We start from the raw sequence: 20244 nt of genomic DNA, 5'->3' as shown, positions 1-20244 counted from the left end.
CCTTGGAGGAGGAAATGACAAAACACTCCAATATCCTTGCCAGGAAAATCCCAGGGACAGAGGACCCTGGTGGGCTACAGTCCATGGGGTCACAAAGAGTTGGACACGACATAGAGACTAAACAACAACAGATACGAGGTCAGCTCCTGAAGCTCCAGAGAGCAATACGCAGAGTGTTCTTGCCCTTCTGGGTCTCATAATCTAGCATGAAAGACAGAAAAATCATAAACTGAGAGCCATTAGACAAGTACTACATAAAGATACTGACAATGATGACTTCTAATCAGATGGGGAGGGCGGAGAAGAAGGAAGTGGAACATTCACTGTGGAAGAGGAGTACTGCAAAGGCACGGGTGTGTGAGGGAGCGTGCCGCCCCTGAGAACACTGTGAGCCGACGGAAAGGAAGCCGAGGAGAGTGAGGTCAGAGGGGCCTGCTCATGAAGGGTCCTTCATGACATGCAGGAAACTTTATCTATCTCATATGAAAAAGGATTCTTCTGGCTAGAATATGGAGAACGAATTGGAGGCCAGGCTAGGCTAGGATTAAGGGAAGCCAATAGATCTCCAATAGTCTGAACTAAGCCCAAGGCAGAGGACTGGGGATGAGAGGGATAATGTAGAGAGAGAATCTAAAAATGAAATGATGATGGAGTCATAAAGGGCAGAAGGAAAACGAGGATCTAGAATGTCTCCCAGCTTTAAGACTCTAAAAACTGAGTAAAATGTGGGTCATTAAAAGCAAAACAAAATCCTTAAAAGATATCTAGATTCGGACATACCTTTTATTACTTAAAAAAAGAACCCAGTGCCAATAAGCTTCCCAGATAAGACCTTTTTCTGAATCTTAATGTCTTTTGCTCTATTGAGTTCTGAGGAACCAAATTATTATACTTCATGTAATACATACCACATGTATAATCGAACAATAGCAATCCTTTGTATGTGTATAGAGCTTTTTTTTAGAATTCTTTCATAAACACGACTGTATTTTATTTTCACTATGACTTTCCCATATACGTAATGTGGATTTTATTATACATACTAGAAAGTTGAGGAAGTTAAGGAAAAAAGGCTAATTTACCTGCCTCAGATAATCAGCAAATAGAAAAGCTGGGGGGTATTAATAGAATCTAGGTGCCAGACAACAGAAGCTGGCTTCAGCATACCGCTGTGCATCAAATACTAACTACTATATGCTAAGTCTAACATTTTATCAGATGAAGCCAGTTATTTAAGGATACTACTTTTCAATATATCATACCTCTCTAATTTTTCTGAGTCGTCAGTTGATCGGGCAGCATGTGATATGTTTGGATAAAAATAAGCAGGTATTGAAATGACTTCTAAGGATCCAGATGTCACCTGCCTTTTGAATCTATAAACAGAAGTGGAGGCGTATAATTGAATTTGATTTACCAAAATCACACAATGAAAAAGAAGTTCCTTATGTATATCCATATAGTATTTTGATCTGAATTACTTCACGATATACCTGATAGTGACATCATAAAACTAATAGTTTTTAAGCCAAAATATTTCTTTTCTAAGTCAGCGACACATGTAAAAAATTACAATATACAATGTAAAATTAATTTCCTCTTATAAAAATTATAAGTACTTTGAATTTTTCAAGTTTTCAATCAGATATGTACTCTAACAGATGCAAGTTAATTGACTAGTTAGCACAATGTAGTAACTGCAAAAGAGCAAGAACGTTAGAAGATTTAAATGCCTAATTTTGGTTTAATAAGAGTCCTACCAAATAGCAACGTGGCTCCTGAAATCAGACTGTCATAGAAAGGATTCAGTGTGACTCTTGTCCACAATTATTTGGAGGAGTATTTTTTAGACTCTTCATTTTTAAAAGTTAATATTTATAGACCAACAAGGACATCATTAAAATGCATCAAATACTGCTCACAAAAGCTGTACTATAAATCTTGTACTATCAAGGTAATAATGAGAGACCAGGTAGAGCATTTTAAATGGTTTTCCGTAAGAGAAAAATAATGTGACTTTAAATGAAATTTAAATCTAGGTACGGCATTATTTATTAAAATGGAAGCAGGACAGAGTTTATATGCATGATTTGAATTCGGTGCAAAATAGGCAGTACTCGCTTTGAATTTCAGTTATGACATTTTAATTAAATAATGTACGTTTTTCCCAACACTTTTCAAATATAAGTCTTCATGGAATATTAGCTGAATATAGTATAAAGTACAAACTTCACTACATAAATAACAGACGCACGTCATCTTGTCACTTCTTTTCAAGTCTGCTGGCAGCTGGTCACCATGCATCTGTTTTTCAGGCCACTGAGAGCCAGCAAAACATGCAATTGTGTTGTCTCCTTGTCTCCCAGTAATAAACAAACCCACGGGACACTGAACAAAATAACCAAAAGAGGGGACTGGCTACTAGATGAAAGCGCAGATAGTGATAACGCTGGAACTTTCTCTGGATACAACTAAAAGACCATAGACCCTGGGGATGTTGACATCTTCGCTCTCCAGAGACCTGGGATGTGCAGCCACAACTGCTTAGTGAAAGTGAACTTGCCTGACATAAATGACGAAAACGATTGTAGCGGAAAGGATATCCCGTAGGATATGATGCTGGCACAAAAGTTCACGTTAAATAACACTCAGAGACGTTTCATGACATTGAAAATGTAAATGATAAAATGTAGGTGCCTGATCCAAACTCAGGAGTATGACAATTTGTCAAGGCATAAAAAAATGTTCACTTTGAATTTTAAGTTATAGGACAGGAAAAAGGCAAACAATGCTTCAACTACTCTTAATAAATTTTCTAAATGAAATGCTTTATTCTCAATTATCTCCATGTTTTATTTATTTTTTAATTGAAGTACAGTGGGTTTACAATATTATATTAGTTTCTGCTGTACAACACAGTGATTCAACATTTTTAGATTATACTCCATTTAAAATTATCACAAAATAAAGGCTATGTTCCCTGTGCTGTACAGCATTTCCTTGCTGCTTAGTTATTTCATACACAGCTGTGTGTGGCTCCATCTCGCTCCTCCCCGTCCTTCCCCCACTGTATCTGTGCATCTGTTTTGTTATGTGTGTGTTCATTTTTTAGATTCCACATGTAAGTGGTATCAGGATATTGTCTTTCTCTGACTTATTTCATTAAGTGTAATACTCTCTAATCCATCCATGTTGTTGCAAATGGCAGGATTTCATTCTTTTTTATGGCTGAGTAATATTCCATTTGTTGTGGTGCTGTGCTCAGCCTTGTCTGACTCTTTGTGACCCCATGGACTGTAGCTCAACCAGCCTCCTCTGTCTATGGGATTTTCCAGGCAAGAATACTGGAGTGGGTTGCCATTTCCCACTCCAGAGAGATCTTCCCGACCCAGGGATCAAACCTGCATCTCCTGCATTGGCAGGCGGATTCTTTATCCCTGAGCCACGTGTGAAGCCCAGTATTCCATTATATACATATATCTCACATCTTCTTTATCCATGCATCTCTTGATGGGCACTTAGGCTGCTTCCATATCTTGGCTTTTACAAACAAAGCTATGAACACTGGGATGCATGTTTCTCTTCGAATTAGTGTTTCCGTTTTCTTCAGATATATACCCAGCAGCGGAACTGCTGGATCATACAGCAGTTCTACTTTTAGTTTTCGGGGGACTTTCCATAGTTAGTGGCTGCATGAATTTACATTCCCACCAACAGTGCACAAGCACTCCCCTTTCCCTACATCCTTCAACAATATCTATTATTTGCAGACTTTCTGACGATAGCCATTTTGGCAGTCATGAGGTGATATTTCACTGTGATTTTGATTTGCATTTTTCTGATATTAGTGATGTTTAGCATTTTCCATGTCCACGTTTTAAATTACAGCGTACTAGATGAATATTAGCTTTACTATATTTTTCATTTTTCTATACATTTATAACTGCCAGAGAGTATTAAACATTTTGACCAGTGTTTAAAGGTCATGAAACAATTGCTTGCGATTATGTAGTCATATCCACAGGAAATGTTTGTAAGCCTGTGTATTCTTTTTAGCTGATTCTGTCAAGAATCGCTTATAAGGATATCAAACTAGCATGGATTAACGTCATTTTAGGATAACCTGTCTTCTCTGAACAGTGGTTTATTATTCAGAATAAAGCAACTGAGAGGATGGCATGGGATATGAGGACATTTTAAGGATTTGAGTATAATGCAACATTTTCCCTGGGAAATCTCCTTTGGGGAAAACTAGACATCTGTGGTGTTTTACTTAATCTTGCTCAACTCTGTCTCCTTTTACACACATCAGGTATTTCAAGCCTTCCATACAGTTCTCAAGTTTCTATGCTGCCAGTTAACTCCTCATTCTCAACGTACGATCTTTACCTCTCTCACAGAGAAACGAGAGACCTACCGTTAAGGAGGGGACTGTTTCATTTCACCTTCCTTGCCCAAACTAGTTTTGTCTTACTCTTTCACCCATTCTTATCTTTTTTTTTTTACTTAGTCCTGCCTATATCTCCTTGCATCCAATCCCCCACAGTCCTTGCTCTATCAGCTTCTTCACTCTTCGCCTGAGCACACAGAAAAACACTCAAGTTGCTCCCATCTCAAAACTCCCCAAACATGTCTCCCTCGAGCTAGTTTTAACTTTTCTCCCCATCAGTTAAGCTCATTTAGAAGAGACTAATTTTTGAAAATTTTATTATGAAAATTACTCAAAATATGCAAATCCCAAATCACCTGATTTCAACAACCATTAATTTTTTAACTTGTTCATCTATGCAGTCCACATTCTTTGCTTAAGAATTTTAAAACAAATCATAGAGATCATATTTTACTCTTAAATTCTTCAGTGTGAAATTGTAAAAGGACATTTATTTATGTAATGACATGACAGTATCACATCTCACAAAACTAAGAGTAATTACTTAACATCACATAATACTCAGTGGATATTCACAAATCCCTAGTAGTTTAAGTACAGGGGCTAAAGGTGAGAGGTGGGGATGAGATGTTCAAGTGAGTATCCACTTAAGATCCTCTCATTGTAATTGGTTATCTGTTATTTCTTTTTTTAAGCTTATTATCTAGATCAGTCACTTTAGTTTTTCTTTCTTTCTTTTCCCCCATGCAACTGTCATTTTGAAGGAAGTGGGTCAGCTGTCCTAAAGAAGGTCCCACATCCTGGGGGTTTGCTCCAGATTACTTTCACCCCTCACTGTGTATACTCTGAACTGGAGCTTAGCTCTATAGGCTTGATTAAATTTGATGAGATAAAATTTATATTTTAAGGCAGGACAAGAAAATTTAAGCATAAAATTCTTTGTCCCAACCCTCTCCTCCAGCGTACCATGTGCCTCTGCATTCCATACACATTAACCAGACCGCCTCAAAGATGGGAGTGCCAGCTAATCCATACAGATCCATATTTCCCCCTTTCTTCTGGCGTAAATGTCTTGGAAGATTAGTAGCCTTTCTCAACTCTGTAAGGGCTTGTAGTGACTTACCACTCACTTTGTATGCGCTCACCTGGACTATGTATCTTTGGGGAACATAAGGAAGACCATCACTCTGTCATTTTGATGTATGATCCTCTGTCTCAAAAACGTAACTGACTGTGCCTTTGACTTCTACCAGGGGGAAGAAACAGTCCTCAGAGCTTCTGAGAGTCTGTCTCCAGGGTTTTAATCCTAATCTAGCTCTACTAAAGTTCTCTTTTCCCTTAACTTGTTAATTGAATTTTCATTGACAGAGTCAAGGTCGTTCTGTTTTGTTTTGAAGTTGGTGACCAAGTACACCCTACAGTTATTTCTTGGCGCATTTTCTTTGCATCGTAACGGAAGGCAAAATTGTCTGACTCTGTACCTTGCAGTGACACTGCCACCAGTTAGAGGGTCAGAAAGGGGAACTTGAGCCCTTCCCACTATTAATAATTATCCATCTGTTCTCAGCCCCCATTTCCCCACTTCCACTGTGCCAGATATTGTAGGGTGGGGGTCTGCAAGCCGCCATTCCAAGACCCCTTGCCTGCTCCTTCCAGGTAGTCCTATGGGAGGCAGTAAGGAAAGAGACTGGAAGGGAGGAGGAGGATGTTCTCCATATGACTGGTTTCTGGAGAAGTCTCCTGCAGCGGCCTGGAGTGCAGTGCTGCGGTAGCACTGGCCGGAGCGACAGAGCTGCGTCCCAGCGTTGAGCACAGCACAGCAGCCCACGCACATGACCTCAGACCTCGGGGTACAACCCCATCTTCCTTTACGCTTCTCCCGTCTCCTTCCTTCTTCTTTTCCTTTTCTCAGCTCTTGTAAACTTTTTTGGCTAATTTTATTTTTTATATTTATTTATTTGGCTGCACTGGGTCTTAGTCCTGTCACGGCATGTAGGATCTATTAACAGTTCCCTGAACAGGGATTGAACCTGGACCCCCTGCATTGGGAGCAAGGAGTCTTAGCCACTGGACCAGCAGGGGGGTCCCTTGGCCAATTTCTTTGTATTAACTTGTCTCTATTTCCTCTCTCTGAACCACCAGGAGTTTCCCATTTGGCTGCTGACTGAGCTGCTGACTGATACACCTTCCTTGAAAGCTTCCCCTCCACCTGTCACTTCAGGATATGCCTGAATTGCTTACGTTTCAAAATGGTGAGCTGCTAATTCTATTCATTCCACAGTCACTGACTGGAATCCTTTTAACTAGAATAAGTTGGCTTCATCCGCTAAGAGCTATTTGGTGAGGGAAAAAACAAAGCAAAGCAAAGCACTGCTGGCTGAAACAAACATGTCTGTTAGCCAGATTCAGCTTGAAGGCAACCCTAGCTTGTAGCACAAATAGCACATAGGCATAGCACTGATCATAAGGCTTTTCATGATCTCATTATGACCCGCCTTATCTCCAATCAATCTTTCCTCCTTAATTCCAAACATCTACTACATTCAGGAGCTATCAGTACTTAGAGTCCCTCCCCTAAATGTATCACGCTCCCTCTTTGGCCCTTCTGCCTTCCCAAGCAATTCTATTTGCCTGGCATTCTCTTCCCCTTCTGTCTGCCCAAAACATGTCTAATTACACTTGGACTCAGTCCAATTATTAAGTTCTCCAGAAAGTCCTTCTTCGTATCTGAACTTAGAGTTAAATCCTTCCTACTCGGTGTGTTCTCACATTGCCTTCCCATTCCACTAGCTTCCTTGCTGGGACTTGCTTCTTTTTTTTTCTCACCAGTTGCATGGCCCACTTAAGCATGAGGATTTGGAAGGCTGGGTCCACTCCACAGCAACTTGCTTGATAAAAAATTTCATATTGGTTCATCAGCATGTGCTTGCATCTCCTGGGCTGCATGTAGCAGGAGATTCTAAGCAGAAGCTGTGAAAGTAACCTCATACAGTAAAGAACACAAGAATGCTTTAAAAATAATCCAGCAGGCTTCTCTCGGAGGCCGTGGACTTTATGAAGAATAGATACTATAAAAATAACATCATGGCAAATACGGACTCTAATAGGTAGATGGCGTACAGAATTGGGGGGAAATTATAAGCTACATTTCATCACAGCATTGATAGAACTACACATTTTTTCTGCACAGTTACACTCATTGAATAGAATAAGACACTAATAAAATCATGTAATTGGACAGAAAAATGAAAGAAGTTATTTTTAAATTTATCACACAGTACTTACTTTTTTGCAATCATGTCAACCACAGATTTTACATAATTTTCGTTACTCTAAAAATGAGAGAAATATTTTACTAAAATGAAGAAGCATGCCTCATAGTTCTACTAATACATGTAAATCTAGTTTATGTGTGGAATGTTACCATGTCTTAATAGTTCTAGTGTTTTTACTTTATATGAAAGAATTTAAAATATGCATGCATCTAAAAGATCTGACTAGAATACTGAAAACATTTTATTCTCCCTGTCATAATACGAAATATCACTACACATTATTTACAGTCAGAAATTAGTACACAAAAACTTATGTATCTAAAACAGCTTTGTCCTAAAAATGGGATGGCTTATTTCAAAGAACTGCCCTTTTTTGAAAGTGTCTTCATTTTATGAGTATTGTACTACAAGATGCTTACTTCAAAATAACACATTCTTCTAGACAGTATTTGTTGGCTTGATTCCCAAATTTTCTTCCATCAGCAAACTGTGTGTATCTACTCTGCTATGTTAGGTGGCAGATTCATTTGTAAGTAGCTTTTGATGGCTTATACTTTCAGGTAATTTTTTTTTTTTTTTACATAACCTATGGCATTTATAAGATGTAGCCTCAGGGCCCACAAGCATCCCCAACATAAAATTGTGAGGATATCTGAATATTTATAGTTCTACTACTGTCAAATCTGAGTAGTCTGAAAGGCACCTTTGAATGTATACAGTTAGACTGCTTGTTTAAAAATATCAGCCATGATACAGACCACTCTATTATAATACTTCAGTTTCATAAGATGGCCAAAAATGTAATCACCAGCTATTTCTTACCCACTGAAACATATGTTAAACATACTACTAAAGTTACACCTCTTAAGCATTCTATATTCCATTTTAAAATTTGTCCCCTGATATTTTATTATTGGTCTAAACATTTTAGGGAGATGTGCCAACAGTAAGGAAATAAAGATTATAATATGTAACACATGGTAACGTGATAAAACATTTTGAAGATTATGTAAATGCTTCCCATATTAAAAAATTAAACTTGGACAGAATGATTATTTAATCTTTTATTTCTATGTTCCTATTAATTCTTATTCTGCTTGTTTTGAGTTTTTCTGCATTCTAAGACATGTTTTTCATAGAAAATTCAAACAACAGAGGAAGAAATTTAAAGGATATCAGAGATCCCTTTAACTTCCAATATCCAGAGATAACCATTATTAATATTTTGAAGATCATCATTCTGAGGTTTGTTCATTGTCTTTTTTTAATGTATTCTATCATCCGTCTATTTTTCCTCTTTCTTTCCTTGCTTCCTTTCTTCTATCACAGTTTCCATAGACAATATAATGTTAAACATGATACTTTACAACTTTTTTCAGTCAACAACATGATATGGACATCTTCTATATCACTGAATATGGATATTCATTCTTTCAATGGTTACAAATTATTGCAATGTAGACAAAAGTACTTACCCTCTCACTGATACCTATTTTGGTTCTATCTAATATGCTATTATAAAACAACAGTATACTGAAAATCTTTGAAATTGTCACTTACTGAACACTTGCTATGTGACATACATCACTGTAAATACTCCCCATATGTTAGCTAATTTAATGGCCAAAACATCCATATACTATAGGCAATATCATCACTGTTTCACAAATAAAGAAAGTGAAGCATGGAGAAGTAACTTGTTCAAGTTCACAAGGCAGGAAGTGGAGGAGCTAGCATTTGAACCTTGGCAATCTAGATCGAGTCTGTTCTCAATCATATTGGCACATTTTACACTATATAATGTACTACAAACATACTGTCAGTGTCTACTGTCACATTTTTAATATTTTGAAATTCTTGCTTGATTATCTCTTTAGGATAACTCCCACGACTTGAGATTTCTGATTCAAAGGATAGACACATTTAAAATCTGATATCTTCTTCCAAATTTCCCTCTGAAACACCTTTTATGGTGTTAATATTTATACCACACTTTACAATTTTACATGGCATTAGAGGCAAGACAGAAAACTTTGGGCCACTAGAGAGATGCAGATTTGAAGCTGCTCTATTAAGTGCTGGGAAAACTATTTACTTTCTTTAAGATCCAGGTTTTTCATCTGCATACCTACTTTACAGGGAATGTAACGCAGGTTATAAATAATGTAAATAAAAATTGTCCACAATCCTTCAGACATAGAAAGGAGTCCCTCAATTAATAATAGTTACTGTGACTTAATACAAATTATCTCTTGATTCATATACCAACCTTTTCTTGGGCTGGGCAGGTTTTATTACTATAGCATCCATTTAAATGTCCTATTTTAAAATATAATTTCTGTACCATATAGTATACAGGGCTCCTGGTAACACAGTTAACAATATAATCATATTTCTCCACATAGAACTGTTTCATTTCCCTTAAACTGATGGTGGTATCAAACAAGTATTTAATACATTGTTACTCAAAAAAGGCATCTAGGAGATGCTTTTTAAAATTTAAGATAAAATTCAAAATGATGCAGTGATTACCACAGAGAAAATTACCACTGTGATTACCACAGTGTTTAGAGACTATGGGTCAGGAGTGAGGGGACCTATTTATTTTTCATACATACATCTGCGATAGAGATGATCACCACAGAGTCCTTCTCTTCTGCAAGAGTCATCCTGGAGAGGATAGAGGTCAGTGTTTGCTTCAGGTAACTATAATTTCCTCTGTTGACAGTGGAAATACCCAGGGCAAAGGTAACTGCAGGCACAGGAATATGGTATCATTTCAAAGCACAGAGAAAAACATAATTTAGCACTCATATGTATGCTCATTATTATGTTTGGGTTAGTTGTGTGGTCATCAAAAAGGTATTTGGAATTCTATTGCAAAAATAATCCAAACTGCTGTTAAGTTTTATCACATATTTTCTTTTTGAGGAAATTCCAATTTGCAGGGGATTGTTAGCAAACACATTAAATAGACTCTATGATGCTCTCATGTGAAGAGTTTCAATGTTCTGCAAAATGAACTAGCCATTCTCCATGTATTACAGCTTTCATCTCACTGGGCACAAAACACTGGCTGATTTTCTACTCTTCTTCCTAAGGAGATGCTGGAACCTAAAATAGGAAAAATACTTTGAAATATTTTCACTTGTGAAAAAATTGTATGAAGTAATTTCTAAATGACTGATAGAATCTATCAGGCATGGATCCATGCCTCTAAGTGACTTTTACTGCATGTTAATGAGTGAAGCACTAGGAAAACAGAAGTGAAGTGAAGTTGCTCAGTCGTATCCAACTCTTTGCGACCCCATAGACTGTAGCGTACCAGGCTCCTCTGTCCATGGGATTTTCCAGGCAATAGTACTGGAATGGATTGTCATTTTCTTCTCCAGGGGATCTTCCCAACCCAGGGCTCGAACCCAGGTCTCCTGCATTGTAGACAGACGCTTTACTGTCTGAGCCACCAAGGAACCCATGTTATTCCAATAGATGTTAAGATTCTATCAGCAAAGTCTACCCAAACTCAATCTTCGCTATACCAGTGCTCAGCTATTTGAGTTGGGTCAAGATATACAGTCAGTCAGTTCAGTCGCTCAGTCATGTCTGACTCTTTGCCACCCCATGGACTGCAGCACGCCAGGCCTCCCTGTCCATCACCAACTTCCGGAGCCTGTTCAAACTCATGTCCATTGCGTTGGTAATGGCATCCAACCATCTCATCCTCTGTTGTCCCCTTCTCCTCCCGCCTTCAATCTTTCCCGGCATAAGGGTCTTTTCCAGTGAGTCAGTTCTTTGCATCAGGTGGCCAAAGTATTGGAGTTTCAGCTTCAACATCAGTCCTTCCAATGAACACCCAGGACTGATCTCCTTTAGAATGGACTGGTTGGATCTCCTTGCAGTCCAAGGGACTCTCAAGAGTCTTCTCCAACACCACAGTTCAAAAGTATCAATTCTTCCATGCTCAGCTTTCTTTATAGTCCAACTCACATCCATACATGACCACTGGAGAAACCATAGCTTTGACTAGATGAAGCTTTGTTGGCAAGGTAATGTCTCTGCTTTTTAATATGTTGTCTAGGTTGGTCATAGCTTTTCTTCCAGGGAGAAAGTGTCTTCTAATTTCATGGCTGCAGTTACCATCTGTAGTGATTTTGGAGTCCAAAAAACTAAAGTTAGCCACTGTTTCCCCATCTATTTGGCATGAAGTGATAGGACCAGATGCCATGATCTTAGTTTTCTGAATGCTGAGTTTTAAGCCAACTTTTTCACTCTCCTCTTTCACTTTCATCAAGAGGCTCTTTAGCTCTTCTTTACTTTCTGCCATAAGCATGCTGTCACCTGCATATCTGAGGTTATTGATATTTCTCCTGGCGATCTTGGTTCCAGCTTGTGCTTCAGTCAGTCCAGCGTTTCTCTTGATGTACTCTGGATATAAGTTAAATAAGCAGGGTGACAATATACAGCCTTGACGTACTCCTTTCCCAATTTGGAACCAGTCGTTCCATGTCCAGTTCTAACTGTTGCTTCTTGACCTGCATACAAATTTCTCAGGAGGCACGTCAGGTGGTTTGGTATTCCCATCTCTTGAAGAATTTTCCACAGTTTATTGCGATCCACACAGTCAAAGGCTTTGGCATAGTCGATAAAGCAACTAACTGTTGTTTCTTGACCTGCATACAAATTTCTCAGGAGGCAGGTCAGGTGGTTTGGTATTCCCATCTCTTGAAGAATTTTCCAGTTTATTGCGATCCACACAGTCAAAGGCTTTGGCATAGTCGATAAAGCAACTAACTGTTGTTTCTTGACCTGCATACAAATTTCTCAGGAGGCAGGTCAGGTGGTTTGGTATTCCCATCTCTTGAAGAATTTTCCACAGTTTATTGCGATCCACACAGTCAAAGGCTTTGGCATAGTCAATAAAGCAAAGTAGATGCTTTTCTGTCCTGTCCTGCCTCAATTTCCACACCTTTATAAGGAGATAAGTACTTCAAGAATGGCTCAGTGAGGAACTCAGAAAAACCCTCTCCCTAAAAAGCAATAACAAGCTGTAAAACAAAGTTATCAAAACCATCAGAGCCCTGGTATACAAAACACTGAGAGGTGTTTGCTTAAGAAAAATTATTGAACTTCAGTGACAGCAGTAAGAATCAGTATTTCCCTGATTATTATTGTGTTTGAACATATTTTCATATGTTTATTGACCTTTGGATATTCTTCTGTGAAATCCCTGTTCAAGATTTGTCCATTTCTCTATTAAGTTGTCTGTGTTTTCCTTACTGATTGACTGATGCTCTTCATAGATTCTGAGTATGAACCCTTTTGTCAGTTATGTGTATTATAAATACCATTTTCCATCATGGGTTTCCTTTTCAATGTTTTACCTCTTAAAATTAAGAAAAGATGCTCTTAACTTTAGCACTGTGCAATTTATCAGTCATTTCCTTTATGGCCAGTGCTTTTTGATTCCTGCTGAGAAATGTTTGCTTATCTTCAAGTCCATAAGGATGTTTTCCAGATCATCTTCTAGCTGATATATTTGCCCGTTATATTTAGATCTACAATCCACCTGGATTTGATTTTTATGAATGGTGTGAAGCAGGAGTCAAGTTTCAAATTTTGGGATCTACTCTCGAAAGCAATTTCTTGAATGGCTTCCCATGTCTTAGGATAAGGAATACATTTACAAAAGTCTGCAAGACCCTTAGTGACCCAGTCCCAACCTACCTCTTCTGTTTCAACTACCCTTTCTCAAAACGAGTCTTCCTTGGTGTCTTTCAGCTTCCCAGACTGATCATTCAGTCCTCGTTCCTCTCCAGGCATCTGCACGTGCCATTCCTTGGTGCCCAGAACACTGGTTTTCAGGCACCTATGCTAGTTCTACTCACTCTTTCTAAATGGATTCTGATCTCATCTCTCATGCAACTTGTCCTTTTTGTTGCTACCCATTTGTCTTCCTACCTAGAATGCAAGCTGAGTGAGGGTAGACTCTGCTTCTCTTTTTCACCATTATTATGAATCCAGCATTAACATAATGACTGCCACATAACAATGTCCAAAAATCTGGGGTGGATAAACACATGGCCAAACTCCTCTATTATTTGGCTTCTGCCGCCTATTTTACTGCCAATAGTCACCAGCCCCAGCTGCACACACAAACATCTTTTTTCCAAGTCCTCTTGCTGTTAGACCTTTCACATTCTTTCTTCTCCTTTTCTGCTATCCACCACCTGCCTTTTCTCTACTTGCATGTATGCATGTGTGCTGAATTGCTTCAGTTGTGTCCAACTCTTTGCGACCCTATGGACTGTAGCCCACCAGGCTCCTCTGTCCGTGGGATTTTCCAGGCAAGAATATTAGAGTGGGTTGCCATGCCCTCCTCCAGGGGTTCTTCCCACCCCATGGATCGAACCCATGCAGGAGAACCATCTCCTTACTCATTCCATTGCAATTCTTTTTACCCTTATGTATCACTTTAGATGTCACCTCCTCCAGAAAGCCTTCCCTAATTCCCCAAGTACAGATTCAGTTCAGTTCCATTCAGTTCAGTCGCTCAGTCATGTCTGACTCTCTACAACCCCATGAATCGCAGCACACCAGGCCTCCCTGTCCATCACCAACTCCCAGAGTTCACCCAAACTCATGTGCATCGAGTCGGTGATGCCATCTAGCCATCTCATCCTCTGTCATCCCCTTCTCCTCCTGCCCCCACTCCCTCCCAGCATCAGAGTCTTTTCCAATGAGTCAACTCTTCACATGAGGTGGCCAAAGTATTGGAGTTTCAACCTCAGCATCAGTCCTTCCAATGAACACCCAGGACTGGTCTCCTTTAGGATGGACTGGTTGGATCTCCTTGAAGTCCAAGGGACTCTCAAGAGTCTTCTCCAACAACACAGTTCAAAAGCATCAATTCTTCGGCACTCAGCTTTCTTCATAGTCCAACTCTCACATCCATACATGACCACTGGAAAAACCATAGCCTTGACTAGATGGCCCTTTGTTGGCAAAGTAATATCTCTGCTTTTTAATATGCTGTCTAGGTTGGTCATAAAGATTAGCCTTCCCTAAATCCCCAAGTAGATTTGGCTCTACCTTGTATATCCTTGTCAGAGCACTGATTAATTTCTATTGTAATTGTTTCCTCATTTGTCTCTAAGAAGATAAGTTCCTCATCTGTTCACCACTATCTCACTAGAGCCTGATAAGTGTTTGGTGTTGGGCAGAAGCTTGTTAAAGGAGGAAACATGGACGACTTCACAAAGAAGTTCACAAAGAAGCTGTCAGTTAAGCTGAGAAGTCATACTGGATAAGAGATATGACAAGTTAGTTGTGGGTTGACAGGAGGTGATATGTTCCTTATAGGCAATTATCAATTGATCACTTGTAGGAAATGTCTAGGGTTGTTGCAAAAAAAGGAAGTGGCAGAAAATGAGATCTGAAAGATACAGACTTTAAAAGACTTTGAGAGATATAGACTACTGTGCATATACCCAGGACTTCCCTTGTGGCTCAGATGGTAAAGCGTCTGCCTATAATGCAGGAGACCCGGGTTCGATCCCTGGGTTGGGAAGATACTCTGGAGAAGGAAGTGGCAACCCACTCCAGTACTCTTGCCTGGAAAATCCCATGGATGGAGGAGCATGGTAGGCTACAGTCCATGGGGTCGCAAAGAGTCAGACACGACTGAGTGACTTCACTTGATCTTGGTGCATATACCATATCAAGGAGTTAATGTCACTCTATATGCACTGAACATCTACTGAAGGATTTTAAGGAACAGTCGTGCATGATGAGTTATGCACTTAAGTATGTACCTCTGAGGAAAGTATTAGGAATGAATTGACTTTGACAATACTAAAGACAAGAGAAAAATGACAAGTCTATTTCAATAGACTAGGCAAGAAAAGAAGGCTGAATGAAAAATAGTTACATAGGGGCTATAGAGAGTAGAAATTATCTGAGATATATCAGAATAGAGAAGATACAAGCCTGATGACAGGTTCCCCAGGGGGCCTGGGGAACAGACTTCAGTACTCTTGCAAATGTTTTATGTCATCTTTAAGGTAACTAAAATCTCCCTTTAAATTACTTCTGGGGATGAAAGTTTATATGCAAGCCTCTCCTTCCAAGAACCTAGGAAATCCACGAAAGGAGTCTCAAAAGAAGGACCAATATATTCAGTAATGGTCGGAAAGAAGGAAACAGTTGGTAGATCAGACAATTATTCAGGATTTAATACAGCACTGATAACCAGGTTATTTCAACACCCTGAGCTCCCACACAGGGATTCCATTGCTCTTCCCAGTTACCAACCTCTCTCTCTCCTTCCTTTCACTCTATATCATGGGCTTTAGTTTATCTTTTCTAATGCTTATCCAAGGCTGGGCCTCTCCTTGGTATCCAGTATCTTAGAGTTACTGGGTACTGATTTCATCTTCGCTGTGTCTTTCAACTCCTCCTTCTGTATAATGTAGTTTTGTCTGGCGTGCACTCTCTCATACATTCACGCATGTGTACGTACATATTTATAGGCCACAATTAAAATACTTCTAGGAAGGAATATGATGCAAGTGAAGACCTTTACAAGTGTGATCTCAGAGAGTTCCATCATCTCTCTAGGCCTCAGGTAAGAAATAAAGATACAGGAAACCAGAATTGAAAGAGACACATGTACCCCAATGTTCATCGCAGCACTGTTTATAATAGCCAGGACATGGAAACAACCTAGATGTCCAGCAGCAGATGAATGGATAAGAAAGCTGTGGTACATATACACAATGGAGTATTACTCAGCCGTTAAAAAGAATACATTTGAATCAGTTCTAATGAGATGGATGAAACTGGAGCGGATTATACAGAGTGAAGTAAGCCAGAAAGAAAAACACCAATACAGTATACTAACACATATATATGGAATTTAGAAAGATGGCAATGATGACCCTGTATGCAAGACAGCAAAAAAGACACAGATGTGTATAGCGGACTTTTGGACTCAGAGGGAGAGGGAGAGGGTGGGATGATTTGGGAGAATGGCATTCAAACATGTATACTATCATGTAAGAATCGAATCACCAGTCTATGTCCGATGCAGGATACAGCATGCTTGGGGCTGGTGCACGGGGATGACCCAGAGGGATGTTGTGGGGAGGGAGGTGGGAGGGGGGTTCATGTTTGGGATCGCATGTACACCCATGGTGGATTCATGTCAATGTATGGCAAAACCAATACAGTATTGTAAAGTAAAATAAAGTAAAAATAAAAAGTTAAAAAAAAATAAAGATAATCACAGGCCCTACTGCATTGGATTGTGAGAATGAAATGAGATAATGAAAGAAAACATCTAACTTGGTAAATGGGACACAGAATTCAGTAGATGGAAAACAATGTCACCCAGCTTCTCCATCCCAACACAACAGGTTTCTTAGAGGCATGTGACACAGACCAACACTGTTTATTCCCAAGGAACTGCCAAGAGCAGAGGTCAGCTCGCTTTTTCTATTGAAGGGCCAGACAGTACAAGTTTCAGCTCTTGGGCCATATCATCTCTGCTGAAGCTACTTATTTATGCTGCTGCAGCACAAAAGCAGTCATAGACAACAAGCGAACAAAGAGCATGACTATGGTCCAATAAAGCTTCTTAAAGACAGGCAAATCTGGCCTACAGGCGCTGGTTTGGTGACCTCTGACCTGGAATGGCTTGCTCATTGGAATGAACAAGGTTGGTGGGAATGGCAAGTGTTCTGAGACTTAACCTAATATCCCTGCTTCCAAAGCAAATACTTTTTCTCTTCTCCTATACCTGGTGAAATTGAACTCATTCTTCAAGGCTTACTCAAGCATTATCTCTTCTGTAAGGCTTTTGTTGACTTTGCTCCCCAAAAAGATGAGGAAATAGGAAGACAACCAGATAAGAAATAGATTTATCAAAAGAAAGGAGAAAAGAGTTGCCAAGCATGTAACAGATGCTTAATGATGTCTGGCTTATATTGACTTATTTCCAAAGCATCTTCATTAAACTTGGATTTAAATTCAAGTCTCCAAATATTTATTGAACAATTTTTTTTTGCAAGACAATACACTGATTTCCAGTAATACAAATTAATGCCAGACAGGCTGGGGGTCTGTCTGAATATCATATGAGTTGATTACATTTTAAGATTTAAAAGGATGTTTCCAATCATCAAAATATCTGTATTTGATCTTCCAATGCTAAGTATTCTTACCGCCTGTTTTCTCTCTGCCCATGATTACATCAGGATAAATTCTATCTACTTTCCTTAGATGAGGCAAAAAGAACTTTAAGACTTCAAATGCATCAGATACTGTTTCATTCGTATCCAAAGCATTCACTTTCTTCTCAACTGAAAAAGAGAAAAGATAGGGTTTTTGAGTTCATAACTATAGGGATTCTTCTCTTTCCAGTACAATTTTTTAACATAGTAGTTAATAAGTTAATTCACAATTAATTTAGTATTCATAGGATACATACTATTAACTGTGAATTAACAACATCATAAGGCTATAAAATATAGCTCAAAGATTATTGATTCATGTTTATTTTAAAGTGAAAGTGTTAGTCACTCAGTCATGTCTGATTCTTTGTGACCCCATGGACTGCAGCTCACCAGGCTCCTCTATCCATGGAATTCTCCAGGCAAGAATACTAGAGTGGGTTGCCATCCCCTTCTCCAGGGGATCTTCCCAACCCAGAGATCAAACCCAGGTCTCCTGCATTACAGGAGGATTCTTTACCATCTGAGCCACCAGGGAAGCCCATTTGTTTTCAAGGTATTCAATGTAAATCTAACACTATGAGTGAGACAACCAGAGGCTAACAGAACAGACGGTTCCAAACGAAGGAAGTAGAACTGAAACATGCTCTAATTGGCCTGCTCTACCACTTTAACATCACATCATTAAAGCCTGCCTTTTTATAACTTTATTTTCAAGCGTCTCAACATTTAATGACTCCACTTCAAATCTGCCCCCATCGTTCTGAAAAAGAACAAAGTTGAAGGACGTACACTACCCAATTTAATTCATAATACGTAATACAGTAATCAAGGCAGTGGAGTACTACAGAACAAACAGATACACAGACCTACGGAACCACAGAGATACAGACACAGATCCACACAAATATGGCCAACTGATTTTTGAAGAAGATGCAAAGGTAATTGCAGAAAGAAAAACTTTTTTGATATATGGTTCTAAAACACTTCGGCATTCACATGAAAAAGACTGAACCTTGCATTTCTCTAATAATTAGTGATGTTGAGCATCTTTTCAAGTGCTTCTTGGACAGCTGTACATCTCTTCTGGAGAGATGTCTATTTGGTCTTCCACCCATGTGTAAAATAGATACCTAGGGGGAAGCTGCGGTATAGTACAGGAAGCTCAGCTTGGTGCTCTGTGATGACCTCAGTGGGTGGGAGGAGGGGAGGGAGAGAGGTCCAGGGGGAAGGGGATACATGTATACATATAGCTGATGCATTTCGTTATACAACTGAAACTAACACAACTTTGTAAAGCAATTATACTCCAATAATAAAAACTGTGGTGTTTGAATGTGCTGTTGGAAAAGACTCTTAAGAGTCCCCTGGACTGCAAGGAGATCCGACCAGTCTATCCTAAAAGAAATCAGTCCTGAACATTCATTGGAAGGACTGACGTTGAAGCTGAAACTCCAATACTTTGGCCACCTGATGCGAAGAGCTGACTCATTTGAAAAGACCCTGATGCTGGCAAAGATTGAAAGCGGGAGGAGAAGGGGAAGACAGATGATGAGATGGTTGGATGGCATCACTGACTCAATGGACATGAGTTTGAATAAACTCCAGGAGTTGGTGATGGACAGGGAGGCCTGGCGTGCTGTGGTTCATGGAGTCGCAAAGAGTCGGAAACGACTGAGCGAATGAACTGAACTGAATAAAAACCGAGCCTTTACCTATACTTCATGCCATTTATAGAAATAAACTCAAAAGTTTTAGACCTAAATGTAAAATCTAAAATGATAAATTTTTAAAAAAGAAAATCTTTATGATCCTGAGTTAGATAAAGAGTTCTTAGATACAACATCAAAGGCATAATACATAAAAAGGAAAACTCGACTTCATCAAAATTAAAAATGTTTGCTTTCTGAAGGACACCACAAAGAAAATAAGACAAATCACAGCCTGGGAGAAAATTTTTCTAAATCACACATCCATGAGATATGTGTCCAGGATATGTACAACTCTCAAAACTCAACAGCTCAGCTCAGTCACTCAGTTCAGTTCAGTCGCTCAGTCGTGTCCGACTCTTTGCGACCCCATGAATCGCAGCATGCCAGGCCTCCCTGTCCATCACAAACTCCCGGAGTTCACTCAGACTCACGTCTATAGAGTCAGTAATGCCATCCAGCCATCTCATCTTCTGTCGTCCCTTTCTCCTCCTGCCCTCAATCCCTCCCAGCATCAGAGTCTTTTCCAATGAGTCAACTCTTCGCATGAGGTGGCCAAAATATTGGAGTTTCAGCTTTAGCATCATTCCTTCCAAAGAAATCCCAGGGCTGATCTCCTTCAGAATGGACTGGCTGGATTT

At 39.3% G+C, this 20244-nt stretch overlaps 1 protein-coding gene and 1 non-coding gene across 2 annotated transcripts in view; one reads left to right on the top strand and one right to left on the bottom strand.

The window, feature by feature from the left end:
• Positions 1-20244, bottom strand: part of MGAT4D (MGAT4 family member D) — a 47947-nt gene that overhangs the window by 12207 nt on the left and 15496 nt on the right. The window contains exons 3-6 of the mRNA XM_068990222.1: positions 17886-18023; positions 10284-10417; positions 7676-7722; positions 1263-1376 (exon numbers count right to left, since the gene is read on the bottom strand). Coding sequence (XP_068846323.1) covers positions 1263-1376; positions 7676-7722; positions 10284-10417; positions 17886-18023 — 433 coding nt within the window. The remainder of the gene's footprint in view (positions 1-1262; positions 1377-7675; positions 7723-10283; positions 10418-17885; positions 18024-20244) is intronic.
• TRNAY-AUA (transfer RNA tyrosine (anticodon AUA)) lies at positions 15161-15232 on the top strand. Its single transcript has one exon. It is a non-coding gene; the product is annotated as a tRNA-Tyr (tRNA).

Source organism: Capricornis sumatraensis, chromosome 17 (assembly GCF_032405125.1).
Source record: "Capricornis sumatraensis isolate serow.1 chromosome 17, serow.2, whole genome shotgun sequence".
Classification (NCBI taxonomy): domain Eukaryota; kingdom Metazoa; phylum Chordata; class Mammalia; order Artiodactyla; family Bovidae; genus Capricornis; species Capricornis sumatraensis.
The sequence above is the reverse complement of the archived record's forward strand: the minus strand, read 5'-3'. Positions and strand labels throughout refer to the sequence as shown.